A 24,553-nucleotide genomic window follows, 5' to 3' on the forward strand; every position below is an offset into this window, starting at 1 on the left:
ACTACTTAGTGATTGTACATCTGTTTGGTCCTGGTACCCTCCCCTCATTCCCCCTCTATTTGAGAGGCGGAATTAGATAGTTCAAGTTATGTGGTTCTGTTTGAAGAAAAGAAAAGCAATAAAATGGGATAAAAATCAAATAAGCCGAAAATGGGTGGAGTCCTTCTAGAGGCTCTCAACCTCAGTTTGAGAGAGGAAAGGAAAAAAGGAATGGAAACACCACAACAATACAAAAAGAAATGTCAAATAAAATGTCCAGTGAGCACTACAGCAATAAAGACAAGCCCACATAATAGTCTCGGTCCTGAAATAAAAACATGCCAGAGTGCATAAAGAAAGAAATAGATCAAATAAAATAAAATTGGAGACATCAACTTTAATATCTACAACAAAACATAGAAGTCAAAAAATAAATAGATAAATATATGAGATTATTTTGTGCTCTTTTTTTTTCCTGCATAGGCACAGTAAATATTGGGGACATTAGAGAGGGAATTCCCTTGGCCTAGGAGATACAGGGTTTCTCTACCCTTGATGTATACTGTCATGGGATAAACTATAGACACCTTGCCTGTTCATTTTCTTTTCTCTTGGTGCTTTTGTGGTGTATGGTAGACTTCTGCTTCGACATGGGTGGTAAAATCAGACCTCTGTATCTAGAGATCTTGGTGTCTGCACAGGTCAAGGAGTGGTGCTTATGATGAAGTCTTTCTTTGTGGTTCTAGAAGTTCTGTTCCTTTAGTGTCGTTTTAATTCATCTTCTGTAGTTGGTGGTATTGGTCTTTGCGCTGATCCTAGGATGGAGCTTGGGATAGAGTCTTTCGTTACGTTTCCAGACGACACATTCAGTTGCGATTGTCTCAGTCAGACCTCTGGAATTAGCGATCTTGTTTGTTGTACAGATCGTAGACCAAAACCTAGGTTAGGGCTTTTTTATTGGTCCTGGAATACGTGCTGTCCAGTCATGATTGTTGCAGCCAGTCATCTGTAGATAGTGATCTTGACTTTTGCACAGATCAAAGGGTGACAATTCTTCTGCTTTTGTCGTATCCATGGCTGGTTAGGTAGGAAAACCTGCTCTTAGATCAAGTTCCCATTTCCTCGTTGTCAGGATATTATATTAGAACTGGCACATGTTGGTGACAGAGCAGTATTAAGGATGCCCCGAGGGGATTTGGTTCCTGGAGCTGTTGTATAGAACTGTGTCTTTCTATGTCTGGGATCCAGGGTTCAAGTCTGGATGGTTGGTGTCTAATCCCCTGGGGTCTAAGTTGGGTTCAAGGTGGGAGGTGAAAAGGCAGGCCTTTTAAACTACTGATCTACCCTTAGTTCTGACGAAAGAATAGTCATTTCTATCTTTTGTTCCTCTTTCAGTAAAGCTCCAGGAGCCTGGCACCACACTTAGTGATGGTCTGGCCAAGAGGTTATGAGTAGTAAAGGGTCATCTGCTATAGGGAGGGGGACATATGAGTTGCTGATTCCAGGGTCTTGGACATGCCAGACATGTGTTTCACCACTTTGAATGATCTCTCTAGCCTAATAATATAATTTTTAATAAATTGTGCTGAAACATGAGATTCAAACTATAACAATAACATTTAAAAATGTGCCCATTAAGGAAGCGGACTTGGAGGGGGTTGGGGAAGGTAATCTGGGGACACTGGTGGAGGGAAGTTGAAATGATAGTGAGATTGTGAAACATGGTATGCCTAAAACTCAATTATGAAGAACTTTGTACATTACAGTGCCTTAATTATGAATAAATAAATAAAATAGTGCCAGATAGTTGCTTATACCAAATAATGAAGTTCAATATCTGTCTCACTCTATATAGAAAACTTGGCAAACATTAGGGACTGGAGAGTTAGCATGGAGGTAGGGCGTTTGCCTTTCACATAGAGGGATGATGGTTCGAATCCCGGCATCCCATATGGCCCCTTGAGCCTGCCAGTAGCGATTTCTGAGTGTAGAGCCAGGACCCCTGAGTGCTGCCGGGTGTGACCCAAAAACAAAAAAAAAGAAAAAGAAAACTTGGCAAACATTGAGAAGAATCTGCTGCTCATTGGGGGATTAGTTGAGTTGAACATTCAAGGTGAGTGGAGGAGATTTTAATAGTGTTTTGAAGAGTGAGCAGAACTGGCAGGTTAAACCAGTAGTGTTGAGGACCTGTTTGCAATCAACATTTCTGACTTTGGAGAATTATCAATTTATTCAGTTGTGTGATATCTCCCCCCCATCTCTGACAGTATATAAGCAAACATTGTGCTCAGATGTCTTACAAAATGATTTTCTTTTCTTTTTACTTAGCCATCAAATCAAGTCATTGCAGTATAGTAATACAGGAGACATGATTCTTGTTGTGTCTGGAAGTTCTCAGGCCAAAGTGATTGACAGAGATGGTTTTGAAGTAATGGAGTGTATAAAGGGAGACCAGTATATTGTGGACATGGCCAACACCAAGGTAAGTAAATATTAGGCAGAATATTTTGGTAAATTTAATTAATTCAGCATGCATCCAAGTTAGTAAATTAGTGTCCCGTTTTCAACTATTTTCTGTGAATAAATGAGCAAGTTCTGCTCATAGGATGTCAGTGGGGGTATTAAAATGGTGATAGAGTTCAAGTTGACCTTACTCATATGATTTATAATCTGTATTCTTTGCCATGACAGTTCTTTCTCCCTCTTCTTGTAATCCTCCTTTTTACATGTCTGGTCTGGGCTTTTACAGTGTTGGGTGTAACTGGATTTGATTTCTTGCTTGTTGACTGAATTCTGTAAGGATAATATGGAGACTCCAGTTTTCTCAGGCCTCATGGAACCAGCTGGAGTCTGAGGGGAGGGGAACTACCGTAGGCTTCACCATTTTGTGGGCAAAAGGCAAGATTACAATGTAAGAAAGAGATAGGAGGCTGGGAGATAATTCTAGGGAATACAATTTACCACAAATCTTCTATAGACTAGAATAAAGAAGGTGAGCATCATATAGTTTAAAAAAATTCTTTATTATAGCAAGTTGTTCATAATACAGTTTTTTTTCAGGTATTATATGTTTCTATCATCGGTATGACCTTCTTTCCACCTTTCTTCCAGCATGTCCCCAGTTTTCTACCTCCCACCTCATCCTGTCTCATTAGCAGGCACAAATTTACTTCATATTTTTTGTTACAACACAAAGGCAAATAAAATGATCAAAATGTAGATCAATAAAAGTCATATACATCTTTTTATGTGGAGATTTTAGTGGGAGAATGGTATTTTAAAATAATATTTTGTTATTGTTGTTGTTTTTGGGTCACACCCGGCAGTGCTCAGGAGTTACTCCTGGCTCTAAGCTCAGAAATCGCTACTGGTAGGCTCAGGGGACCATATGGGATGCTGGGATTTGAACCACTGACCTGCATGAAGGCAAACACCTTACCTCCATGCTATCTCTCTGGCCCCAAAATGAGGATGTTTAATAATAGCTATACTTATGCTTTAAGACTTTATCACTTGTTTATAGTTACTAACATGTCTGTGAATTTGGTTTCTTTCAATTGGGTTTGGCTTTAGGCTATAGCCAGAATCTAGGTTTCTTCCCTATGTCTTTATTTCTCTATGTATAAGTAGACTACCTAAGGGCATATTTTCTTATGGTTATTTTAGAAACACCAAAAGAAGCCTCAACTCTGGAAGTACTTATGCCTTTGCTCATAATAATGTCCTTAAAATGAGCATTCCATTGGCCACAGTGAATTGCATGGTCATTGGTATCATCCATAGAGTAGAGATTTGTCTTAGACGAACTCTTCACTCTTGACAGTGCTTAGAGCTTACTCCTGACTTTGCATTCATGGATCACTCCTTGTAGGGCTTGGGGAACCATATAAAGGGTATTGAATCCAGGTCAGTTGTGTGCAAGGCAAATGAACTACTTGCTGTACTAGTTCTCTGCCCAGTCTTACTTTTTTGTGTGGTTTGTGTTGGTGGTTTTGCTCTTTTACTAATTTTTTATTTAATTGTTAGGGGTTTCCCAAGATATGTTTAGGGTACCCTGATGTTACTCAGCAGTACTGCTTAGAATTACAGTGGTGACACTTAGAAGACCAGGCAGTGCCAGGAACGAATCCAGTGCCTCTACATTGCTAGTCATGTGTTCCAACTTGATCAGAAGCTATATCCTTGGCTCAGTATTGCTCTTGAAATGACTCCAAATCGGAAAGTGTCCAGTGAGTTAGTATTGCTCTAGTGTGGTGATGCTATCCAGTGTTTTCAAATTTTTGAAGGCTCTGATATGTCTTGCAGAGAGAATACTTTGCTTATAAGTTTTGTTCAGTCATGATGAGTTATGAACTCACAGTAAGACTGTGAGTTCAATGTTAACGAATCAAGTAAAAATGTTAAGTAATGTGTCCTTTAATACAAACATACAAAGCAAAGTTATATATTGATTGTTTGACAAAAACATGATTAGAGGCTTCCAGAGACTTAATGTTGTATTATAATAGGGTGGTTGCAGAACTTTACAGGCCATAATTACTATGAATAATGGAATTGACTATAGTTCTATTTTTGGTACTCTAGGTTAGCTATTGGAATAATTGAATTTAATATGTTCAAACTGTGTTTTGTTAAACCCTAGAGAAGTGCCTCTTAACCCTAATAGAGATCATAATCTCATGCCTTTTCTTCTGTTTATTGACTATTATTATCGAGTGTCCAGTGTGTCTTAGAGCCATTAACAGAATTCATATCTAATTTAAACATCAAATTATATGCAATTATATTGTAGTGGAGTCTTGAGAAGTTTGTTTCTTTTTTCATGGTTTGTTTTTTTCATTCTGATAGCTTCTTTTTCACTCTTAAAATTGTTGCGTAAGGAAGTTCAATAAGATGCTAAAAACAAAACAAACAAAACAAAAAAAATAAAGAGATGCTTTGATCAGGCCGGAAGGGTAGTGTAGCAGTAAGGTGTTTGCTTTGCATGAAGCTGACCTAGGACCACAGTTTGACCCTCTGGCGTTCCATATGGTCCCCCAAGCCAGGAGCAATTTCTGAGCACATAGCCAGGAATAAGCCCTGAGTGCTGCTGGATGTGGCCCAAAAAACCCCCAAACAAACAAAAAGGAAAGTATGAGGAAGAGAATTATTATTTTTAATTACTTTGGATTGAAATGTGTTTTGATTGAATCACTATGTGATATAAAGAGTTAAAAAGTTATTGATGGTGATTCATCACTCAAGCACCCATCCTATCACCACTGTTCAGTTCCCCAATTTCCCTAGTTTCCATCCCATTCCTCCAACCCCAGCCTGCTTTATGGCTGTCTGTCTGTCTGTCTGTCTGTCTGTCTGTCTGTCTGTCTGTCTCTTACTCTACCCCAACCCTTTTTTCCTTTTAGGCATTGTGGTTTGCAATACTGTAACTGAAGGCATATCATGCATATCACTCAATCTTCTTTCTGCACCCAGTTCTTGTTCAGAGTGATTATTTCCAACTATCATTGTCATAGGGGACCCTTCTCTTTTTTAACTGCCTTCCCCCAGCCCCAATTTCTTTTGTCTTTAGTTATTGTTCTCTTGTTATCTTTTTTTAATACTCCACAAATGAGTATGATCACCTATTCCTCTCCCTCTGATTCATTTCACTCAGCATGATACTCTCCATGTTTATCCATGTATAAGCAAAATTTCTGACTTCATTTTTGCCTAACTACTGTGTAGTATTTCATTGTATAGATGTACCATGATTTCTGTATTCACTCATCTGTTCTTGGACACTGGGTTGTTTCCAGATTCTAGTTACTGTAAATAGTGCTGAGTGAATATAGGAATGCAGATATTTTTTCTGCTTTGTGTTTTGGGGTTGCTAGGGTTTATTCCAAGGAGCAGTATTGCTGGGTCAACGGAAGCTCAATTTCTAGTTTGTTGAGGAATATTTACATTGTTTTTCAAAAAAGCTGAACCATTTGACATTTTCACCAGCAGTGAACGAGAGTCCCCATTTCTCTGCATCTGCTCCAGCACTGATTGTTCTTGTTTTTTTTTTTTTTTTTTGATTTGTATTAGTTTCTTTGGTGTGAGGATGATATCTTATTTTTGCTTTGATTTTCATCTCTCTGATGCTTAATGATGTGCAGCACTTTTTATGTGCCTTTTGGCTATTTGTATTTGTCCTTTGAGGAAGTTTCTGTTCATTTCCTCTATATTTCGGTGGTGTTGGATGATTTTTTTCTTGTTAAGATCTACCATTGCCTTGTATATTTTAGATGTTAATTCCTTATAAGATCAGTATTAGGTTAATAATTTCTCAGTTCTTGGGGCAGTCTTTATATCCTGGTCACCCTTTCCTTTGAAGTGCAGATGCTTCTTTGTGTGTGTGTGTGTGTGTGTGTGTGTGTGTGTGTGTGTGTGTGTGTGTATGTATGTGTGTGTGTTTTGGGTCACACCCGGCAGAGCTCAGGGGTTACTCCTGGCTCTACACTCAGAAATCGCTCCTGACAGGATTGGGGGACCATGGGATACCGGGATTCGAACCACCGTTCTTATGCATGCAAGGCAAATGCCTTACCTTTAGTGCTTACTCTTGACTTTGCAGTCAGTATTCACTCCTAGTATTCACTGGCTAGCTGTGGGTGCCATATGTGTTCTGTATTTCTGGTAGTGCTCAGGAGACCATATGAAATGCCAAAGATCTAACCTCATATAAGGAAAATGACTTGCCTGCTCAGGACCCAACTAGGTTTTTGGGGGTGGGGGGTTTGGAGTTCCTACCTGGCAGTACTCAGTGCTTACTCTTTTTTTTTTTTTAATTTGGGTCACACCCAGCAGTGCTCAGGGGTTACTCCTAGCTCTATGCTCAGAAATCGTCCCTGACAGGTTCGGGGGACCATATAGGATGCTGGGATTTGAACCACCGTCCTTCTGCATGAAAGGCAAATGCCTTACCTCTATGCTATTTCTCCAGCCCCAAACATCCTTTTTTTTTCTTTGTTTTTTATTTTTTTTATTTTGGGGTTGCACCCGGTAGCACTTGGGTTATTCCTGGCTCTATGCTCAGAAATTGCTCCTGGCAGGATCGGGGGACCATATGGGATGCCAGGATTCAAACCACCGTCCTTATGCATGCAAGGCAAATGCCTTACCATTAGTGTTTACTCTTTGTGTGTGTGTGTGTGTGTGTGTGTGTGTGTGGTTTTTGGGTCACATCCGGCAGTGCTCAGGGGTTATTCCTGGCTCCAGGCTCAGAAATTGCTCCTGGCAGGCACGGGGGACCATATGGGACACCGGGATTTGAACAGATGACCTCCTGCATGAAAGGCAAATGCCTTACCTCCATGCTATCTCTCTGGCCCCTCAGTGCTTACTCTTTACTCTGCAGTCAGTATTCACTCCTGGTTGCATTGGGTGAACATCTGAGGTGCTGGAGATTAAATATGGGTTGGCCACATACAAGGCAAGGTCCTACCTACTGTTGTATTCTCTGTCCCTAAAGTATTCAGTTAAAATGTATTGTCATTTGTATATATGTGTTTTTGTCTTTTTAAGTACCTAGATATAAAATACTGTTAATGATAATGTTTCATGCATATAATGTTCCAACACCACACTCTCCATTAGCATGTCTGTTCTTCAGTGTCTCCTCCCATCCTATTCCCCTTGCTGTATTAAGCTCAGTTCTGTAAGTTCAGGTTCTGGTGTCTTTGGCTATTTGTTATTGCTTATTATGCTTCTTCATAGCCTAAATAAGAAAGTGATCATTTTGGGGCCGGGCGGTGGCGCTGGAGGTAAGGTGCCTGCCTTGCCTGTGCTAGCCTAGGACGGACCGCGGTTCGATCCCCCGGCGTCCCATATGGTCCCCCAAGAAGCCAGGAGCAACTTCTGAGCACATAGCCAGGAGTAACCCCTGAGCGTGTGTGTGGCCCAAAAACCAAAAAAAAAAAAAAAAAAAAAAAAAAAAAAAGAAAGTGATCATTTTATATCTGTTCATTTCCTTCTAACTTCACTCAGCATATTGCTCTTCAGATCCATCCATGTAGTAATGGATCTACATGATTTCATCTTTTCTTTTCTTTCTTTTTTTTTTTTGGGCCACACCCATTTGATGCTCAGGGGTTACTCCTGGCTAAACACTCAGAAATTGCCCCTGGCTTGTGGGGACCATATGGGATGCCGGGGGATTGAACTGCGGTCCTTCTTTGGCTAGCGCTTGTGGCTCCGATTTTATCTTTTCTTACTATCTTTTTTAATTCACTGATCTGGTTTTGGGATATGTGTGTGTGTGTGTGTGTGTGTGTATGGTGTGTGTGTGTGTTTGTGTGTGTGTGTGTGTGTGTAGTGATCTTTCCTTGGCTAGCGCTTGCAAGGCAGACACCTTACCTCTAGCGCCGCCTCACCGGCCCCTCTCTTTCTTCTTTCATAATTCCTAAATAAAACTATATTGTGTTACTAAAATAAAGATATATTTATAGTGGTACAGAGATTATTTTACCTCCTGTTATATCTTTTGTAAAATGTATTATGGGGAAATTATTTTGCTAAAAAAATAAAGTACCTGGGGTTTCCAAAAGTTACTTTTCTGATCAGAGAGAGAAGTAAACAGGCTGAGCACATGTGTGGCATCCTGGAGGCCTGGAATTGATTGATCCCTGGCTTGCAAGGGCTTTTGAGCACTGCTGGCAACCTCTGAGCACAGAGCTAGGAATAGCAACTGGATGCAGCCCAATAAACAAATACAAAGTAATTTTTGTCAACAAGAAAAATTGAGGGAAAAACTCTTAATTCTACTGCTCAAATATAATCATCTCTTTGTTTATTTTTATTTTGGGGGCCACACATTGTAATACTCAGAATTTACTTCTGGTTTGGACTCAGGCATTATTCCTGGTGGATTCAGGTGACCATATTGAGTATTTAGGATTAAACCCAGGTCAGCTGCATTCAACACAAATGCCCTACCCTCTATACTATTGTTCTGGCTCCGCAAATATAATCACTTTTTTTATTTTTTATTTTTTATGGCAACACCCAGAGGCACTCAGGGATTACTTCAGAGAAATTTATTTTGGCAGGCTTAGAGAACCATATATCCAGGATGTTGGGTATGAAACTGAAGTTGGCTCCATGTAAAACAATCAATTACCCTACCAAGGTGTGCTATTGTTCTGGCCCTAATAACTATTAAATTTTTTTAAATTTAAATATTTTTTGGAGACAGTTGTGAATTACAAGTCTTTGACAGTTGTATTTCAGACATATAATGACAGTGAGTTAGGGCCATTTCCACCATCAGAGTTGACCTCCTCCACCATAGTTCCCAGCATGCATCTCATAACTCCACACTTAACCCTCTGGACTACTAGTATAATAGGTCCATTTTGTATTCAGCTTGTTATAGTTTGGATCTCTTGATGCTATTTTTGACTTTGATTTGGATATTTAGATCTGGTCCTCTCCCCTCCCCATTCAATGCTCCTAAGATCACTTGGCCCCTAAGATCACTTGGCCCCTGGGTCCCATCTATTTCTTTTTTAATTTTTTCAATTTGTGTAGGAAGACATGAAATGTGAAGCAGAAAAAAGTGTTTCAAGTTTAAGGTTCTATGAAAAAGGTGGGAGCCCCTATCTAGAAGATATAAATAAAATTAAAAGAAGAGGAAGAAAAAAGGGGGAGTCACAGATGTGGTAATTAAAAAATTCTTTTTTAATTGAGATGCATTGATTTACAAAGTTACTCATAGTCAAATTTTAGGTGCATAATTTTTAACATCAATCCCATTACTCCAGAAGTATCACTTCTGGCCAACCTTAGGGGTTAATATTGGATGTTGGGATCAAACCTGGGTCTGCTGCATGCAAGGTGTGTATCCTACTCACTATACTGTTGCTTCAGCTCCAAATATAATCACTATCAATGATTTACTTTATGTCCATTTTTTTTCTCCTATGGACTTGAAAAACTATTTTTTTCTTACCACATTAGAAACTTTATGGCTTGGAGCCACGCTTAGGGCAGTCTACAGATTCTTGGTGTAAAGATTACTTGTATGGAGATTGTGGGGGGTATATTAGTTATTTTATCTGGGAAATTGGGACACTGCTTCTTCAGATGATGGTTATTGGGAAAGTAAGACAAGGATAAGCAGGAACTAGCCATTAAATTGTTTAGAATTGGGGCCAGAGCCATAGCACCATGGTAAGGCATTTGCCCTGCACGTGGCTGACCAAGGGTGGACTTGGGTTCAATCCCCAGCTTCCCATATGGTCCCCCAAGCCAGTAGCGACTTCTGAGTGCATAGCCAGGAGTAACCCCTGAGTGTCACTGAGTATGGCCCAAAAACCAAGAAGAAAAAAAAAATTAGAATTCTACAAACTCTCTTGTGGGCCAGTGAGATAGCACAGGTGACTGAGTATGTGCTTTACATGCAGGAGTTCTAGGCTTGATTGATACTGTATGGTGTCCCCAACACTGCTGGGAGTATACCCTGAGTACCAGGCTGTAGTAAACTCCAAAACTGTTGCATATTACCCCTCACCCCAGTCCAGCCAAAAAAAAAAAAAAAAAACCCAAAAACCAAAAAAATAAAGCCAAGCTAAGCTACCTAACCAACAAACAAAAGAAGCCCAAACTGTTGAATTGCCCTCTACAACTCACTCTAATCCTGGATTTTGGAGTTTGCAAACCTCTCTATATTTTGAGCTACATACACAATTTGCCATATATATATAATATATATAAATACACACACATATACATACATAAAATTTTGGTCTATTTCTGTTGTCATTTTTGTGCTCAGAGTGGCCCTGGCAATGCTCAGGGAACCATAATGGTGCTGGGAATAAAACAAGGATCATGGTGGCAGCAGACTCTTGTAAGATAAGTATCTTTCCTCCTGTTCAGCCCAATTATATGGTTATTAAGTTTTGATCTCTCATGGGAACTATTCCTACATATGAAAGCTCCATGTAACTAGTATTAAGTTAACTTAAAATTTTTTTTTTGTTTTTGGGCCACACTCGGCGGTGCTCAGGGGTTACTCCTGGCTGTCTGCTCAGAAATAGCTCCTGGCAGGCACGGGGGACCATATGGGACACTGGGATTCGAACCAACCACCTTTGGCCCTGGATTGGCTGCTTGCAAGGCAAACGCCGCTGTGCTATCTCTCCGGGCCCTTAAAAATATTTTTATGCTAAAGGTAAAAGTCTTATAATCTCATATAGTAAACTTTCATCATAGCTTTCATATAATAATCTTTCATCAGTTCATCTGGAGTTGATGTTGTTAAGCATATTTTATCTGAATTATCTTCAACACATTTCTTTTAACATTAAAACAAGTCTTGTGCTATTTACTTTTTAATTATAGGATCAATATAGGACAAATGAGGTTAAAGGGACCCAGACTATGTGCACTTTTTAATGGGTGACCTTTCCATGAGAGATTTAATGGAAATTGGAAGCTTTATAAAGAAGCTAAAGGGAAGAAAGTGGTTTCAAATGTTTTATTTATATTTGAACAGTACATGCAGTTATTTTGCTATTCTATTACTCCAAAAGAGTACCCTATTATTTGGACATGAAGTATATTAGTCACGTCCTTTTAATAATAATTGCTGTTTCCAAAGTAGTAAAGTATTAAAAAATGTGAGTTAGATACAGAGGGGACCACATATTCTAGCCAACCTGGGGTGAGGGAAGAGGAAATGGGAGGTAGGACAGAAACGGAGGTGTAGGGAGGACAATTTGGTGATGGGAATCCCCCCTGATTTTATGTAAATATGTACCTAAAATATTATTGTCAACACTATGTAAACCACTATGATCAAAATAAAAATTAAAAAAAAAGTGAGTTCCACTGCCTCCCAATTAGAGGGGGAAATAAGGGAGGCATCAGGACCAAACAGGTGCAAGACTACGAAGTAATAGGATAGGTACAGAGGGGATCACATATCCTAGCAGCCCTGGGGGTGAGGGAAGAGGATATGGGAGGTAGGACAAAAACGGAGGAGTAGGGAAGACAAACCGGTCATGGGAATCTCCCCTGATTTTATGTAAATATGTACCTAAAATATTATTGTCAACAATATGTAAGCCACTATGATCAAAATAAAAATTATGTTAATATAAAAAATGTGAGTTCCAGGTATATTTTGTTTTGTTTTAATGCAGTCTTAGCTGATGTTATAACCACAGATAAAAACTGAAAAGAAGTTTAAGGACTTAGAGGACATCGTGTTACTGCTGAATTTTTAAATAATAAAAGGTATTGACCCTGGTTTATGCCCTTTTGCTTTCTCCCCATCATTTTGGGGGTACTTTTATATATTTAAATAATTTTGGAGACCAATATGAATTACAAATCTTTCACAGTTAATGGTGACTATTTCTTGGGGGAGGGCTTTTATTGGCCACACCCAGCAGCACTCTGGGGTTACTCCTGTCTCTGTACTCAGAAACCGCTCCTGGCAGGCAGCAAGGAGGGAGGGGGGACCATATGGGATGCCAGAAATCAAAGCCGGGACTGTCTGAGGTCAGCCCAGTGCCAGGCAAACACCCTAATGCTGTGCTATCTCTCAGGCCCCACTTTCTTATCTTCTTGACAACAAAATGTTCCAGGCTCATTTTTTTTTTTTTTGTTTTTGTTTTTGGGCCACACCCCGCGGTGCTCAGGGGTTACTCCTGGCTGTCTGCTCAGAAATAGCTCCTGGCAGGCACGGGGGACCATATAGGACACCGGGATTCGAACCAACCACCTTTGGTCCTGGATGGCTGCTTGCAAGGCAAATGCCGCTGTGCTATCTCTCCGGGCCCTCCAGGCTCATTTTTAAATTTCTTAGGATTATTTATGATTTCCAGTGATCCATGGCTCCACCCATTTCTTTAGTAATTCATGGTTCTTTATAGTAGGGGATTCTGTTTATATATCAAGAACTTACCAATAGACTTTTTAAATTGCTGGCGAGGTATCTATCCTTTCTTGCTTCTGAACTATTTCACATGGTATACCTGGAGCAGGGACATAAACTCCCTTCCCCCATCAAAACAACTTTGTATATTGATATTATAATAGCCTTGTATATTGATATAATAAACTTTGACACTGGCTTAACAACTCAATTATAATACATAAAATGCAAAAAAATATCATGAGTTTGCACAGTTACATCTCATTCTATCTAATTCAGGTCTCACTACATCCCCCCCCCCCCCCGTTGCTATTGTTTCAATGACTGGCCATTGTTGTACTCTTTAAAATTTTTATTTTTATTTTTTTGGCTAGGGTTACATATTTTAGTTACATAGCTTATTTTAGTTGCATAGTATAGTTTAATGCATGCCCATACTTAATTGTGGTGCCAGAGATCACAAACAGCAGAGCAACCGGTATCACACTGAGATTCATAGTGTAGTTCTCAGGATTAAATTTGAAACCTGAAAGGCCATATACTTGCACAGCAGGTGCTCTACTGCTAAGCACTGCCTCCCTTTCTCTATTTGTATTTTACTTTCCCAGCTGTGAGAAAACCTTCAGCATCATCACTGCATTTGTTTATTTGTGCATAGTATGTTGTTTTAGAATTGTTATATCTGATGGCTTGTGGTTGGCAGATTCCAAGATGCTGCCCCTGTGGATTCCTTGCCCTTCTCCTTGATTATGGCTATGATCATGAGTAAGAGACACTTTTTTGATTGGGTTATATTGATGGCACAGTTGACTTTAAGAAAGCAAGATTAGGGCTGGGAGATAGGGTCAGGGTAGTTAAGATGCTTGCTTTGCACATGTCTGATCCAGGTTTGATAACTGGCACTGCATATGGTCTCCCACTATTGCAAGGAGTGAACCCTGGGCAGAATCAGGAATAAGCCTTAAGCACAGTTGTGTGTGGTCAGCCCTTCTAACCCCCATGTCCAAACCAAGATTTTAAGAAAAAAAAGAAGAAAGCAAGATTATACCTAATGGAGCTAATCACATGAACTCTTAAAAGGAAATAGACTTTTCCCGCCAAAATCATTTAAAGTGTGGAAAGGATTTGACTTGAGAGAAACTTTTCTCTCGATGACTTTGAAGATGGAAGCAGAACCTGAGTAGTAAAGCTGAATCTATAGCAAGTGTTGAAGGTACCACCTGGTTTCTTCTCACTGAACATAGAAAAATATGAGAGAAGAAAGATAGATTGAGTAAAGTTATCTTAAAAGGGAGCTAGGACTAGATTATTAGTTACTTTTGAGCCTGTGCAAATGGCAAAATAATGTCAAAATGAAGAAATGGTTTCTGAAAGTGTGCCATAAAGAGAAAGCCAAGGGAGTGTTTACCCTTTGGCAAAGATCTCAGAAAGGTCAAAAGGGCAGAGTATTCAGTTATACTGAAGGATTTTTTAAGAAGTTCAGCACTTGCTTCCAGATCTCAGTCTAACCAGGTGAGCACTCGGAAGCTTATCCCTAGCCATTTTAGCAGAAACACTAGATGAAGAATGGATTGCTTTGTCAAGAATTGCAGGCAGGACTTTTGTCTAATTAAGATTCAGCATGAGAAAGATTTTCATTTGTTGGCTTTGAAGGTAAAGGAATATGAGTGGCAGGGAAAGCACTGCTTCTTGGTGCTGTGAGCTATCTACCGCTGACAGACCACAGGGAAACAGCATCTCAGTGCCACCACTACCAAGGAACTTGATCCTGCCCGTAACTTGAGTGAGCTAGGAAATAGATTCTTCCCCAGAGCCTCTAGAAGGAATGTGGTGCTACCAGAGAGACCCTGAGCAGAGACTCTAGTAGCCATAGCATGGCCAGACTACTTTGATCTCCAGATTTGTTAGCTAATAACGAGAGGTACTTTCAGGCTTCCACATTTGTAGTAATTAGTTACACAACTATGAAAAGTTCCACAAAGAGCAAATGAACTAAGTGATCAAGTCTCTGAAGAGAGGAAGAGTTGGAGAGATAGTACAAGAGGTATGGCATTTGTCTTGCTGACCTGGCTTCAATCTCTGGCACCTGCATTGGTCCCCAGCTTCACCAGAAGTAATCCCTGCATACAAAGCTAGTAGTAATTCCTGATTATTACTAGGTGTGGCCACTTATCTCCCCACCCCCCAAAAGAATCAGAGTATTAAGTTTGAGTAAAAGAAGTAATATATTCGGGAGGCAAGGATAGGCCTATAGGCAGATGTTAGAGTTGGTGGGCCATAGATAAGAAATGAAAAGCACTATCTACAGTTCCATTGCCTAGTTTGGTGTTGGGAGAAATTGGGAGGAAGTTTTTAGTACATATTTAGGATAGCATAACCATTAATGGCTGTGACAGAAAAATTACATGAAGAATTTCTGGAGTATTAAGGCTACAAGTATAAATATGCAGAACTAATCATTATACATATCATACAATATTTTTTGTTTTGCTTTGTTTTGTTTGGGGCCACAACTGGCAGCGCTCAGGGCTCAAAAATAGCATCTGGCAGGCTTGGGGGATCATATGGAATGTTGGAAACCATTCCATGGATCGGCCTGGATGCAAGGCAAACGTTCTACTACTGTGCTATCACTCCATCTCCTCATACAATATTCTTGAATGTTATTCAGGAGCTTGGGTATTTGATGGAAGATAATGATTGAGGGGAGGGAGTTATTACAGAATAAAAAGTTTTTATATGTTAAAGAAAGGATATTCAGAATATCCTGAAGTTTAGAATACCATAAATAAATAAAAGCCAAAGAAGTAGGAGATAGGAGACTGTGTGGCCAGAGTATGGTATCTAGACTCTAAAACATACATATGAAAAGTTCATAATATCCGAAATGGAACTATTCATGGTCATGGGAGAAGAGTTTGCTATGATGTGGGGTTGCTGAAGTATCTTGGAAGAGTCCTTGGCATTGAGTAGATGAGATTTATCTCTTTGATGAGTTCAAATGGATTTTCAAATTGTTTACAAATTTGCAAGACTTGACTGAATCAAGAAGATTCAGAGAAGAAAATGACTAAAGTCTTTTTTTTTTTTTTTTTTTGGTGGTTTTTGGGTCACACCCGGTGGTGCTCAGGGGTTATTCCTGGCTCCATGCTCAGAAATTGCTCCTGGCAGGCAAGGGGGACCATATGGGACGCCGGGATTCGAACCGATGACCTCCTGCATGAAAGGCAAACGCCTTACCTCCATACTATCTCTCCGGCCCATGACTAAAGTCTTATTATTGCAGCAGGGGATGGGAAACGCTGGCTTGTGGGCCTCAAGCATATTCCATCCTCACCTTTATTAAATGGACATTTTATCAGAGCACAGCTATCACTATTCATTTTATGTTGTCTATGGTTGCTTCATGCTACTATGGGAGAGGTGAGTAGTTGCAGCAGAGAGCATGTTGTCTTCAAAGCCCAAATGCTTACTACCTTCAAAGACTTTGCTTCTCCTCAAATTAAAGTTAAGTACATTTTCTAAAGCAAAATGTACTCATACAAAATTTTGCTGATGATTTAAAAAAAATTGGTGATTAATGAAAGCCTGTGAGTAGACTCTCATTTAGGAAGAACTAGTGGACTCTTAATTGACTTCAAGCTCACAGCAAATTTATTCTGTTTGTTTTATCTCTTCATAGAAATTACCTCTCTGAATTAGCTCACCCTGTGAAAGATTTTGAAACTTTCATTTTGGGGCCACAAAACTTTCCTCAGGCAATGTCTGTCAGTAGTGTTCATTGCAGTGGGCAGCTATTTTACACTTTTGCTGTAGGGCAATTCACATAGTGACTTACTTTTCTCTCTCTCTCTCTCTCTCTCTCTCTCTCTCTCTCTCTCTCTCTCTCTCTTTTTTATCTCTCAATTTCCTTCTCTCTTTTTCACCTCTCTCTACACAAGCACATGCGTTTGTGCATGTGCGCGCATGTGTGTGTCTGTGTGTATGTGTGTACAGAAAACCAGTATTGGTCAGGGACCAATCATCTCTCTTTATGCAAATCAAAGTATATTATGAGAACTGAATAGGGATTCCTTGATTTAGGCTCTTTCCAATTTGGACTGTTAAATAAATAAGGGATTTTCCCCCCTCCCACCCTCTTAGTATCCTCCTATGTTTAAGAAAGGAGAGAAAACTAGTTTATTTGATGAAAATGTGTTTTGGGGGCTGGAGAGATAGCATGGAGGTAAGGTGTTTGCCTTGCATGCAGAAGGACAGTGGTTTGAATCCTGGCATCCCATATGGTTTCCCCGTGCCTGCGGGGGGCGATTTCTGAGCGCAGAACCAGGAATAACCCTGAGTGCTGCCGGATGTGGCCCCAAAACCAAAAAATCTAAACAAAAAACAAAAGAAAATGTGTTTTTACCACGGACTGGTCTTTAAAAGTTTTCTGTTATTGTTAGTCATGGTACTGAATCTGTTTAGATCTATATAGGAATCCTTAGTTGAACTTCATTTTTGTTATGACTAATTTTGGTCACTGTTTCAATAAACGGGTACTTAACATTCTCGTTGTCTTTGTCATGTGCCTGCCTTTAAAAACAAAAAACAGCATTAAGTCTTTTGGACAAACCCCCCCCACCACCACCACCAGTTAAACCTAGTATTTCTGTTCATATTCTGGGTACTCAACATGAAAGGACCAGACGTTCTTTTTTATCTTTTTTTTTTTTTTTTTTTGGTTTTTGGGCCACACCCATTTGACGCTCAGGGGTTACTCCTGGCTATGTGCTCAGAAATCGCCCCTGGCTTGGGGGGACCATATGGGACGCCGGGGGATCGAACCGCGGTCCTTCCTTGGCTAGCGCTTGCAAGGCAGACACCTTACCTCCAGCGCCACCTACCCGGCCCCGTTCTTTTTTATCTTAATGTCCTCTATTTTCTTGGTAGCATTTTCTTGGTCCTTTAAAAAGTATCTTTCATTTTCTAAGATGCTGTTTAAACTCTAATCAGTGAATATCAGTAAAAGATCTGCTTTCTGGGATCTGCCTAGTGCCCTGCATGGAACGGGAGAGATCACAGGAGGTTGTTGAGTGCATGCCTTGCTGTGGTACTTGTACATTTTTGCTTATGTTGCTCACGCTGGGTGAGGGGGTGAGTGGGGAGCTGCAAACAGGTTGTGTATGTGAGGTTGTGGTGACTGTGTACTTGACTGTGGTACTCCCTGTGGTTTATACTCCTGCACATGTGCTTGCACAGAAGTCTTTCAAAATAATGATGTATGGGTTACACTATAGTGGAAGATACTTAGTCATCATAAAATTATCTGAAGCTAAGTACTACTGTACAGCATTGAGGAAGCATGTTGCACTAATGGAAACTGTGGACTTTGGATATCATGATGTGTCAGTTTCTCCTTAGATAGAGGACCTTAATAATTGAGGGGAGACTATGTGGCTAGGGTATCTGTAGAAGATCACTTTATCTGCCTTTCAGTATTGCTGCTAAACTAAAACTGCTTAAAAAAAGTATTTTAAGCACAAAAGATCTCTATTTCTTAGCCACTATTCCACTTTCCCTCCCACCATTTGAGGGACTGTTATAGGCACTTAAAAGAGTCCATAACATTTCTTGTACTTAAGAGTATTGTGGGAGGATTCTAATTTCTCTACATCCTCATTAGCTGGTTATTTTTCTGTTTATGATGTTGTTATAACACTCCTCCCCCCCCCCCTTTTTTTTAAAATCTTTGGAACAGATTTTTCTAAGAGAGCAGCCAGAGTATTTTTAAGGGCTCATTTTGTTTTAATTTTCAGAATTGCATACATTAGAATAATACCCAGTAGAGCTTCTTTAAATTCCCTTTCATAGTTACCAGTTGTTAACTAAATTTACTCCATTGCCTTATCTTTCCCTCAGCCCTTCCTTCCTTGTTAACACCAGCCCTCTCTCTCCCACACACCTCCCTTCATACCACTCTTGACCTTTCTGCCCACTTACTCACTCCCACTCACTCAGACTCATAAAGGTTTGTTCCCCATTAATTTCTGAAAAGAAGTTGTATATTTTACGCTTTTTTACTCCCACATTCTTTAGTGTGGCATTCTTTACAATATTCTGTGTTTTATTTGTTTGATTTGGGTTTTTGGGAAGGGGGGAAGGAATGCAAACACCCTGCTTTGTTCAGGCCTTATTCCTGGCTCTGGACTCTTGGTGGGGCTTGGGGACCATGTATGGTGCTAGTGATCATGCTAGTTCCTAACAGTGATCTTACCAGGCATGCAAAGCAAGTGCCTTATCAACTGCCCCATCTGTCTGTGGTCCCTTTTATATAAATGAACTTAATGTTAATAAAATTTGATATTGTCTAATCCTAGTACTACCAGACGACTCAGTGACCTCTTGTGTAACCATTTTCTCTTTGTGTCTCCTTTAATTGGAAAGATAATTCTGCCTTATTTCTCCCCACTTCGACATTTTCGAACACTAGAAGCCAGTTACTTTTTAAAACGTAGAATTTTGTTTTGCCTTGAATTTTTGCCTTGAATTTTGTTTTGACTCATAAATAGAGTCAGTCTATGTATTTCTGGGAGGCCTGTTACAGAAATTGTCATTTTACTCCAGGATTGGTGATACAAACTTATATCATCTATTTAAGGCAGCGTGTATTGCCTTTCTACACTACAGAATTACTATTTTACTTTTTCTGTAATTACCAAATGAATTTCATGGTGATTTTTGAGACTATGTAAATATCCTGTTAATTACCAGATTTGTCTAGTTTTTAAGTGTCCTTGATGATTCTTGCTTGAATCAATGATCTCTTTTGATTCAAAAATTTTTTTCTAATTCTATTTAGTTTATTAATTAACTTTCTACTGTAAAGAAGAGCTGTTATTTGTATATTATATTATTATATACTCAAATTGTTTTTTATTGTCACTGGGTTTATAATCCATTATTTTGGTGCTCTAATTGTCCTGTATTTATCCAGTGGAAGTCTTTCAGCCTGCTATTTATCCTTTTAACATACCCCATCATTTCTGCAGTACTTTTTAATCTTTTTTTGGGGGTCATGAATAAAAGGATCTATGTTTATATTTTTCTTTTCCTACAACCCCAGTCCTAGAGACAGTCATTTCTCCAAGGACCTTGGCTGACTCAGGTATCGAATTGTTTAGAAGCCAGTATCCTATACTTACTAATGTATCACTACTTCTAGGCATTCTTTTTTTGTTTTTGTTTTTGTTTTTGGGTCACATCCGGCAGCACTCAGGGGTTACTCCTGGCTCCATGCTCAGAAATCACTCCTGGCAGACTCGGGGGACCATATGGGATGCCGGGATTCGAACCAATGACCTTCTGCATGAAAGGCAAACGCCTTACCTCCATGCTATCTCTCCGGCCCCTTCTAGGCATTCTAACATATAGATACAGGGTAACCTTTACATGTACATCTAAAGGTGCATTTCTTTATTTTTTTTTAAATCATATTAAGATGCTATGATTTGCAGTGTTGTTCATAATAGAGAGATTGAGGCATGCGATGTTCCAGCAGCACTAGTCCCACCACCCATGTCCTTTACCACTGCATTTCTGTTTGTTGAAAATCATGAATTTCTACTGTTATCTTTGATTTCAAAACCATGGATTTTGTTTTAGTCATCTCTCTTTTCATTTTAGTAACTCTCTTCTTAAATAGTGAGAAATCTGAGTCCCATTATTCTGAACATATTTCCTCATTTACTTAATTCTTCATTATATTGAAAGCAGTTTCAGAATTGTTAATGCATACCACTGCAAAAAAGAAACAAATGTATTTAGCTAGAATTTGCTGTTTATATACAGTTCTTTTGGTCTTCAGACTAAGCACACATATTAGTTTCCTAGGACTACTGTAATAAATTATTACGCTTTTGGTGACTTAAAACAGCAGAAATTGGTTCTCATAAATTTGGAGGCCAGAAGTTGAAAGTCGAAAGGTGCAGCCTTGCACCCTCCACCAGCTTGAGGGGTTCTCCTGAGTCTTTCCCAGCTGAGGGTGCCTTCAGTCTCTCACCTTCTCATTTTCGTCTTCTCCTCTTCTGTCTCTGAGAATGGTACTTGCTATTAGATTTATGGCCTAACTGAAACTTGTGACTTATTTCATCTTGAAATCCTTAATCATATATGTAATTACTCATTTTCCAGATGAAAATTCATTCATAGTCTTCTGGATTTAGGATAAAGACACCACACTTTTCTTTTTTTTTCCAGTTTGTTTTTGGGCCATACCCAGCGATGCTTTGGGGTTACTCCCAGTTCTGAATTCAGGAGTTACTCAGGAATTTTACTCAGGTGCTCGAGGGACCAAATGGATGCCGATTAAACCTGGGTCAATCACTTGTAAGGCAAATGCCCTATTCTCTGTACTATTGCACTGGTCCCCTTTACTTTCTTTTTAAAAGCTTTTAGGGACTAGGGTGATAATACAGCAGGTAGGGCATTTGTCTTGTATGTGGCCTTTGATCCTCAGCATCTGATATAGTCCTAGAACCTGCCAGGAGTAATTTCTGAGTGCAGAGCCAGGAGTAACCCCTGTGCACACTGCTGGGTGTGGCCCAAACCAAGACCAAAACCAAACCAAATAAAAACTTGTTTTCAATGGATTGAGGTACTAAGGTTTTTAATATTTCCCTTTTTTGTTTGTTTGTTTTTTGGGCCACACCCAGAGACACTCAGGGGTTACTTCTGGCTATGCGATCAGAAATTGCCCCTGGCATGGGGGACCATATGGGACACCACGGAATCGAACCATGGTTTTCCAAGGTTAGTGTGTGGAAGGCAAATGCCCTACCGCCTGCATCACCACACTGGCCCCGGTTTTTAATATTTCTATCTTTGGTTTTATATGTACAGAATTGCACACTATCCCCATCTCCCTCTATCCCAGTTTTTCAGTTTTTCTCTTTGAAATCTTCCCCTTCCCCAATTCAGTTTTTGGACCAGTTCCCTAGAAGTAGTATTGCTGGGTTAAATGGGAATTCTATTTCTGATTTTTTTTTTTTGAGAGATCGCCATGTTGCTTTCAATAGAGGCTGATCCAGATGACCTTCCCACCAGTGATGGATGAGCGTTCCTTTGTCACTATAATCCCTTCAACACTGGCTGTTTTCAGACTTTTTTGTTTGTTTGTTTGTTTTTAGGCCACACCGAGGGACGTTCAGGGATCACTCCTAGCTCTGTGCTCAGAAATTGCTCCTGGCGTGGGGGACCATATGGGACGCGGGGTGGGGGGGTAGAACTGCGGTTCTTTCTAGGTTGGCGCATGCAGGGCAGACACCCTACAGCTTGCTCCACCAATATGGCCCTCTTTTCAGACTTTTTGATATGTGCCATTCTCCCTGTTATGAGATGGTGTTACTTTGGCCCTTCGTTGCTACCTTGCTGTGTATTTTTTAAATCGAATCACCTTGAATACAAAGTCACAAAATTATTTATGATTGGGTTTTGGGCTTATAATGTTATAATACCAGCCCCTTCACCGCTGTCCATTTATAGTTTCCCTCTGCCCCCCCCCCCCCACTCCAGTCTGCCTCTATGGCAGGCACTTTATATTTCTTTTCAGTATTCTATTCTTTTCCAAAATGTTCTCCAGTGTTGCGTTGTACCCTTCCCTGATCTATTCCTACTTCCTCTATTCCCCCAAGGCTAGTTTCCTACTGGAAACTAGTTTTCATGGTCTTTGTTTCTGTTGCCTTTGGGCATTTGTTATCCCCCTGTTATATTTCTTTATATTTCAGACCTGAGAGAAAACACTGTCTTTCTTCATCAGATTCACATGATATTCCTCAGCTCCATCCAAATGTCAGCAAATTGTATAGCTTTATCTTTTTTATGACTGAGTAGTTTTCCATTGTGTAGATATGCTGGGGTCAAACCCAGATCCGTCCTGGGCAGCCATGTGCAAGGCAAATGCTCTAACACTGTGCTATCGCTTTGGCCCCATGCTTCTTTATCCACTCTTATGTTCTTGGGCACTTGGGTGGTTTCCAGATTTTGGCTATGGTGTGAATAGTGTTGTAATAGGATGCAGATACCTTTTTTCACCTTGTGCTTTTGGAATCTTGGAGTAAATTCCAAGATGTGGAATTGCAGGGTTGCCTTGTTGTATATTTTTTTGTTTTATATTCTTTGGGGGCCACATCTGATGATGCCCAGGGCTTAGGTTTACTTCTGGCTTTGCGCCCAGGGGTTACTCCTCAAAAGGCTCAGGGGGTCATATGGAATTCCATGATTCTAACTTGATTAAGCCATATGCAGGACAATTGCTCTGCCATAGTACTCTCCCACATATGTTAAGGCTCATTCTGTATCTTTCCCTTTCTTTCTAACTCACTTCATTTAGTTCTTTCCTTTGGTTCTATCCATGTTGTGTGAAATTTCATATTGTTCTGTCTTAGGGTTTTATAGTACTTTATTGTGTATATTTACTATACCTTCTGATCAGTATTAGGACATTTGGGTTGTTGTGTATCTTGGCTATTGTACTAATAATACAATAATAATAATAATACAATTGTAATAATAATACTGGGATAAACATAGGTGTACACATATTCTTTCAAATGAGTATTTTTGTGTTTTGGGGATGGATTTCAAGAAGTAGTATTGCTGGGTTGAATGGGAATTTTATTTCTGATTCTTTTTTTGAGAGAGATCTCCATGTTGCTTTCAATAGAGGCTGATCCAGATGACCTTCCCACCAGTGGTGGATAAGGGTTCCTTTGTGACTACAATCCTTTCAACACTGACTGTTTTCAAACTTTTTGATATGTGCCATTCTCACTGTTATGAGCTGGTATCTTTTTGTTTTGATTAACATTTCCCTAATCCTGAGTGACAATGAATAACTTTTTATATTTTTATTAATCATCTGTCTTCTTTGGGAAAATGCTCATTTCCTCTCCCCATTTGTGGATAGGGCCATTGGATTTTTATTATTGAGTTTTGTGAGTGTTTTATAGTTCTCAGATATTAGTCTTAATCTGATGTATTGTTTGTTTTGTATTTTTTGGTTTTTGGGTCATATCTTCTAGTTCAGATATCGCTCCTGGCTTGGGGGACCGTATGGGACACCAGGGGGTCAAGCCCGGGGATCGAGCTGCAGTCTGTCTAGGTTAGCTGCGTGCAAGTCAAAAGCCTGACTGCTGCGCCACTCACTGCTCAGGCCCCAAATGCCACTATTTTTATTTAACCATCCTAGGACTTCTGAGTTTAATGCTGGATTGAGCTGATAAAAGTTGGTGGTTATTATAATTGGGTGATTAAAGTGTTTTGGGATTATGGCTGTTGGAGTATTTAAGAATAATTTCTCAAGTTTCAACTAGGAAAAAAACAAATTTCAAAGTGAAGTTGGCAGTAAGAATCAGGTTTTCTTCAGAGAAGCCCTTACATTTAAAGTGCTCATAACAGGGAGCTGGGCACAGAGGATAGGGTGTTTTCCTTGCATGCATTAACCCAGGTTTGATCCCCAGGTTTGGTCTCCTGAGCCTGTCAGGAGTAATTTCTGTGTACAGAGCCAGGAGTAACGTCAGAGTTGGCCACATACAAAGCAATTGCTCTACCTACTGTACTACTTGCTTATATTATATCAGTTTTCATACCAACATCATGTTTAAATTACAGTGTAAATTGTATAACATTTTA

At 39.7% G+C, this 24,553-nt stretch overlaps 1 protein-coding gene across 1 annotated transcript in view; it reads left to right on the top strand.

Annotated features, from left to right (window-relative positions):
* Positions 1–24,553, top strand: part of WDR70 (WD repeat domain 70) — a 282,711-nt gene that overhangs the window by 71,313 nt on the left and 186,845 nt on the right. The window contains 1 exon segment of the mRNA XM_049767710.1: positions 2,308–2,461. Within this exon segment, the coding sequence (XP_049623667.1) occupies positions 2,308–2,461 (154 nt within the window).

This window comes from Suncus etruscus, chromosome 2, assembly GCF_024139225.1.
Source record: "Suncus etruscus isolate mSunEtr1 chromosome 2, mSunEtr1.pri.cur, whole genome shotgun sequence".
In the NCBI taxonomy this organism is placed as follows: Eukaryota; Metazoa; Chordata; class Mammalia; order Eulipotyphla; family Soricidae; genus Suncus; species Suncus etruscus.